This window comes from Cajanus cajan, chromosome 2 (assembly GCF_000230855.2).
Source record: "Cajanus cajan strain Asha chromosome 2, NIPB_CcT2T_4, whole genome shotgun sequence".
Lineage (NCBI taxonomy): Eukaryota > Viridiplantae > Streptophyta > Magnoliopsida > Fabales > Fabaceae > Cajanus > Cajanus cajan.
Genome location: NC_138518.1, coordinates 58,449,626 through 58,456,019, shown reverse-complemented (window position 1 = coordinate 58,456,019; position 6,394 = coordinate 58,449,626). Strand labels below are relative to the sequence as shown.

At 41.9% G+C, this 6,394-nt stretch overlaps 2 protein-coding genes across 2 annotated transcripts; both read right to left on the bottom strand.

Annotated features, from left to right (window-relative positions):
* Positions 1-762: 762 nt before the first annotated feature.
* On the bottom strand, positions 763-1,539 carry LOC145955088 (uncharacterized). Its single transcript, XM_083069788.1, has one exon. It carries the CDS (start codon positions 1,537-1,539, stop codon positions 763-765), a length of 777 nt encoding a protein of 258 aa, XP_082925914.1.
* Positions 1,540-5,070: 3,531 nt separating this feature from the next.
* On the bottom strand, positions 5,071-6,156 carry LOC145955087 (uncharacterized). Its single transcript, XM_083069787.1, has 2 exons — positions 5,826-6,156; positions 5,071-5,447 (listed from the first exon to the last, which is right to left on the bottom strand). The coding sequence occupies exons 1-2, from the start codon at positions 6,154-6,156 to the stop codon at positions 5,071-5,073; spliced, it is 708 nt and encodes a 235-aa protein (XP_082925913.1).
* Between the last annotated feature and the right edge of the window lie 238 nt (positions 6,157-6,394).

Genomic DNA, 6,394 nt, shown 5'->3' with positions numbered 1-6,394 from the left:
ATAGTATATGTACCATAGTCTCAATCTCCTCGTCGCACATGGTACAAGTCTGGCTGTCTACCGGTAAAGCAATGTTCCTCCTAGTCAGGTTCTCCGTTGTAGGTAGACCATTGTGAAATACCTTCCAGCATAAGACAGCGGCCTTTGGTGGGATTTTTAATTTCCACAATGAGGAGAAAAGCTCTGTCATTGGCTGATTAGTGCTGGCAAGATAGCGCTGGCTGTGAATGAGGGTATATGCAGAAGACACTGAATATTGTCCATTGGCCTCACAAGTCCACCACCAAAAATCTTTTTCATTTTTCTTTGGCTTTCTTCCCTCCAGCATTCGTTGTAGCTCCTCCCATTGTCCAACTTCTCTTTCAAACTAGCCTCTTCGCCACTTTAAATCCCATCTCCAATCCTCGCCAATCCAAGATCCCAACTTCATGACGAGGTTCATCTTTTGCTTTGAGTTCAAAAACAATCTGGGAAAAACCTCGGCCAGAGTGGTGTTCCCAATCCAAGTATCATGCCAAAATCTGGTTTTATTTCCCCCTCCTAACCTCCACTCCACTGCAGCATCAAACCACTTTTCTCTTGTTTGACCACCACACACCCTTGTTAAATCCTGCCACTAAATGGAAGAGTTCTGATGGCCTGCCTCTTTCAAAAGTGATTGCCACCCACCGTACTTAGAGAGTAGTAATCTTCCCCACATAGAGTCCTCTTGATGGAAGAGTTGCCATTTCCATTTCCCGAGCAGTGCATCGTTAAAAGATTCTATATTCTTGATGCCCAACCCACCTTTTTCCTTAGGTTGGCAAATTGTTCTCCACTTGACCCATGAGATCTTTCTGGTTTCGTCTTTTGACCCCCATAAGAAAATCCAAACTCTTGATGGAAGAGTTGCCATTTCCATTTCCCGAGCAGTGCATCGTTAAAATATTCTATATTCTTGATGCCCAACCCACCTTTTTCCTTAGGTTGGCAAATTGTTCTCCACTTGACCCATGAGATCTTTCTGGTTTCGTCTTTTGACCCCCATAAGAAATTCCTTTGGATTTTTTCTAATTGTCGCACCACTTGTTTTGGCATCTTGAAAAGGGAAATCAAGTATAAGGGAAGTCCAGATAAAACAAAGTTAATTAGACACACTCGTGCTGCCAACGACAAGTTTTTGCTCCTCCACAATGCCAATTTCCTATTGTATTTGAGCAATATTTCTTTCCACATCTGTTGTCTCCTCGGGTTGGCCCCTATAGGAATCCCAAGGTACACAAATGGAAGGGTCATGACTTTGCAATTGAGTAGTGTTGCGCATCTTTCCAATGATCTGTTATCTAATCCGACAGCCCCAAATTTACTTTTATGGAAGTTTATTTTTAGTCCTGAGACGAGCTCGAAACATTTGAGGATGCACTTTACCGTAACAACATTGGCAAGGGTTGCCTCCCCAAAGAAGAGGGTATCAACGACAAATTGTAGTAAATTCACCTCCATCTGATTAAATCCTACCTTAAACCCAGAATATAAATTAAGGGTGACTGCAACCCTCATCATACCACTCAAGCCTTCAGCTACTACCAGAAACAAAAACGGTGCCAACGGGTCCCCTGTCTTAATCCTTTTTGTGTGTAGAACTCATTTGTAGGACTACCATTAACCAATACTGATATTGTTGAAGATTTCAAGCATTCTTTTATCCAAAGTCTCCATTTGTCACAAAAACCGAGACGATGAAGCATATAAAGTAGGAACTCCCAGTTGACTGAGTCATATGCCTTCTCGAAATCAACCTTGAATATCATACAATTTTGATTCTTTCGTTTGGCTTCATCAACCACCTCATTGGCTATTAATGCTCCATGCACTAAGTTCCTGCCTCCCAAAAAAACGCCCTGCATTTGGTCAATAACAGATGGCAGTACCCTCTTGATTCGATTGGCAAGTACTTTTGATAGTATCTTATATAGGCAACTCACTAGGGATATCGGTCTGAAATCGCCCAATTGTTGTGGGAATTCAACCTTAGGAATTAGTGCAATGAATGAGGCATTTGTCCCTTTTGGTAGCTTCCCATTTGCATGGAATTCATTCACGAACCCCACTATGTCCACCTCTAGCACGTCCCAGTACTTTTTTATAAAGTTGAAATTGTAACCATCTGGACCTGGGTTTTTTGAGCCATCACAACTCCACACTGCTTCCTTAACTTCTAATCCCCCAAATTGTTGAGTTAATAAGATCTGTTGTTCATTGCTGATTTGTGAAAATTGAACCCCATTGAGGGTAGGTCTAAGCCACATTTCCTCTGAAAACTTGTTACTAAAGTAGTTTGATACCTCATATTTCACCTGGTTTGGCTCTTGTATCCAAACACCATCTTTCTCTATACCTTTTAAGCTGTTCATTCTTCTCCTCCAGTTTACAATTATATGGAAATACCTCGTGTTTTTATCTCCCTCCAGTAGCCACCTTACTCTTGACTTTTGCCTTAATAGTGATTCATTGTGTTTGGCCAGGTCCCATAACTGTTGTTGAAGTTGCCTCTTAGACCTTTGGTCCATCTCATCCAATTCCCCCTCCTCCTCCTTAATGTCCAAAGAGTTCATACGTTCTTCCACCTCCCTGAGTCTTGTTTGTATGTTGCCAAAACTATTTGCATTCCATGTTTTCAGTTTGCCTTTCAATATTTTGAGTTTTTCCTTCATTACGCAAGCACTCCAACCTTGCACCGTTGATTCTGTCCAAGTCTGGTGGACAAGTTGTCTAAGGTTGTTTTCTTGAAGCCAACAATCAAGTTTTCTGAAAGGTTTTGGGCCCTAATCGGTTATTGTATTCTTCATCACAATAGGACAGTGATTTGAAAAATTTCTTTGTAGAACAAGCTGGGTGCAACCAGGCCAAATAAGCACCCACTCTAGTGAAACCAGAAATCTATCTAACTTGCTACATGCAGTACCATTGGGTCGAAACCAATTGAATAATCTGTCCGCAGGTGGGACTTCCAGTAACTCCATTCTTGAGATGAAATTATTAAAGAGATGTGTGTCCCTTGACTCATTATTCATGACACCTAAGCCTTGCCTCTCACCCATGTGTTTGATAGTGTTGAAGTCACCCACCACACACCATAAATTAACCTGTGAACACTCTCTCTATGTCGTCAATGTAGCCCATAATGAGATTTTTTCTGGTAGTGTACATGGTGAGTACACGCTAATAATAGTGATCACCCTTCCTTCCTCTTTCCAGACGCCTTCAACTCCCAGCAAGCCATCTCCTTGAAATTGATTTTGTATCTGAAATGTTTGTTTGTTCCATAAGCAAAATTGCCCTCCTGCTGAGTTAACTGCCGAAGTAAATAAATATTCTACCTCAGAATCCCCCCATATTGTTTGGCAAGGCAATCTGCTAACTTCGGCCATTTTTGTTTCCTGGATGCACAAAAATTCAATCCCTTCTTTAATAATCAAACTCCGTAAGTATCTCCACTTTACCTTGCTCCCTAGACCCCTGACGTTGTATGAAGCTATAATCATAAATTATGTTGCATTGTTCCCTCCTTGTCCTGTTCTGGACAATTTCCCAATTGGTCTCGTTCCTCCATTTTTAACAGTCTTTCAATTATTTCCTCCTGGTTTCCGCTATGAGACACTCCCAAAGACATACCCATCTCCCACAACTTTTTGACCTCAGATTTCTCAGTCCTTATCCAGAATATGTTATTGCAATTCATGATGTTCGATTTGTAGAAAAACTAAGAGAGACGAGTAATACTAGTATTGGGTGAACGTAGCAACTCACTGTACTTTTTATTGAATAAGAGATGGCCTTTAAATAGCCATTGTACAACGTACCGAATTAACAAAAAGATAATAAAATATCTTATCAAAACAAATCTTATCAAAAACTATCTTATCTAAAATGAAACAAATAACTCAACAATAACTGACTTGGATATCTCTAAAATTTAAGATTATCTAACAAAACTCCCCCATAAGCTTAAATTTCTCCTTCTTCTTTCATTCCGAGTAACTTCCTTAGCTCCTGAAATGATTCTTGACAAAGTCTACATCGTCGAACAACTTCTCCAGCAGCATGCAGCCCGTCATTGCCTGATCTACCAGATCTTTCAAAAAATATTGCCATGGCTTCTAAAAGTTTCACTTTATTCAATCTTGCATCTAGGAAACAAGCTTCCATCTGCTACAAGCTAGTTGCCAAAACTTCAGCTTTGCTTTTATTTCCTTCGCTGACTAATTTCATGTCGCGTTCCATAACTGCTCTAAGATATGGTTTCCATAGTTTATACCCCATGTCATCATATCCCATAACAAGTGCCTCGCCAAGACTAGTTGGTGTGAAACGAGTGCTAGCATCCTTAGTTGCATAAAACCGATCAAGCAGCTTCTTGATGTGATCATGCATTGTAGCATCCGTACCAATACCCTCCTTATCTATACAACTCAGCAAATCAGCTTCACTCAGAAGTGGTGGTGGTCGGGTTACTCCTAAATCAAGGGTTAATGTTGTTGGAACGAACTGAGGGTAACCCAAACATCCAACCATAAAATTGCCATCTCTATTTTTCCTTAGCACCATGTCTGATTCAATTTCCTCATCCATTGCTTTCTTCCATCTCTCATCAAGTATGGCCTCTTCAAATTTTATATCTTTTGTTCCTGTCAATAGACATACTACATGTAACTCGTCAGTGGAGTTGTAGACGTCTTGCAAGCTCCGAGTTCTAAGCTGCTCAGGTTCATCATCTTCCTCAGAATGCTCATTGGTCCTATCCGAGCTTCTCCCTATCATCTCCGAGCTCTCCCTCTTAGAGTTCGAGCTCCCCGAAGTCTTTTCAAAATTACTCCAGCTCCGCTCACTTTCCTCATCTGCTTGGACATCTCAACTTACCAGAATTTTGCCTGTAACAGGGTTGTACAATTTGTGGGCCAAGCCTCCAAAGTTTAAATGCCCAAAACGAAAATGCCACATCATGGCTTCATCCTTCACGTTCAGCTTTAAGCACTTATTTTGAATGATGTTCAGCTCCAGTCTATACATCCGATTCTTTTTCATCTCTACTCAGGCAATTAAAAGATCATGATTGTCCTTCAAATAAAGCACTCGATCCTTCATCAGAACCGAGTTTCCTCTCTCCATCATCTGCCCCATGCTTAAGATGTTGCTCTTAAGTTCGGGAACGTAGTAGACATTCCTTATTTCTCCAACTCGTCCATCCTTCTGCATAAACTTGATGGTTCCACGCCCTTTTACCGCCATCTTGGAATCATCCCCAAATGACACGAATCCAGCCTTTACCTTGATGAGTTCGTTGAAGAAACTTTCTTCTCCACACATATGATTGCTCGCTCTAGTGTCCAAATACCAGACCAAGTTGTTTAAGCAACTCGAATCAAGCTCGGCTTCTGACTTCTCATCTGAGCTTGGAAGCTCAACTACTGATCTCTCCATGCAACTCAAGTTTAGCTAAACCTCGGAGGCACAACTCGGACGTAGCTTGGTCTCCGAGCTCTGCGTCATCATCAAAATTCCTGCTTCCTCGTCCTCTTCTTCTGTGAGAAGATTCTTCTCTTTCTCTTCACTTCGGCTTTTAGCTCGGCAATACTTTGCTATGTGACCGTATTTGTCACAGTTGTAGCAATTTGTCGATCTGCATTCCTTTGCGTAGTGGCCGAGTTTGCCACACTTAGAACATTCCACCTCCGACCTTGGTTGACTTCCTTGGCTACGATCACCTCGTCCTTGTCCTCCTTCATGATCACCTCGTCCTCTACCTCGTCCTTGATCACCTCGTCCTTTGCCTCGTTCTTGATCACCTCGTCCTTGTCCACTTGATCTTCGGCCCTGGGTGTTCCGAGTTTCATTCAAATCAAGTTGCGCCTGTAATGCTTTATCAAGAGTACTCTTCATCTTCCTCCTCCTTTGTTCGTGGGCTTTGAGTGACCCAGCGAGCTCTTCCACTGAGAGAACTGACAAGTCTTTTGACTCCTCAATTACGCATGCAATACTTTCGAAATCATCTGTTAATGATCTAAAGATTTTCTCCACAATTCTACTTGCTGGCATTGGCTCCCCATTCCTTCCGAGTTGGTTAACCAACTTCTCCACCTGAGTTATGTACTCGGATACTTGTTCCTTATCCTCCATCTTCAAACACTCAAACTCTCCTCGGAGAGTTTGAAGTCGGATCTATCTGACACGGTGGTTACCTCTGTGCACAACCTCCAAGATCTTCCATGCTTCCTTTGAAGATGCAGCATTTGCAATCTTCTCGAAACCTGACTCATCCACGGCATTGTACAAAAAATACAAAGCCGATTTGTCCTTCACTCGTGTCTTTTCCAATGCAGCAATCTGAGCCACAGATTGGTCTTCGTCCTCCTCG

Bases quoted from the DNA above. Each gene is read 5' to 3' on its own strand.
- LOC145955088 (XM_083069788.1), bottom strand. From the start codon at position 1,539: ATGAGGGTTGCAGTCACCCTTAATTTATATTCTGGGTTTAAGGTAGGA.
- LOC145955087 (XM_083069787.1), bottom strand. From the start codon at position 6,156: ATGGAGGATAAGGAACAAGTATCCGAGTACATAACTCAGGTGGAGAAG. The intron at 5,448-5,825 runs GTGATCAAGAAC...TGGAGAGATCAG, and splicing joins ATCAAGTGGACAAGGACGAG to TAGTTGAGCTTCCAAGCTCA.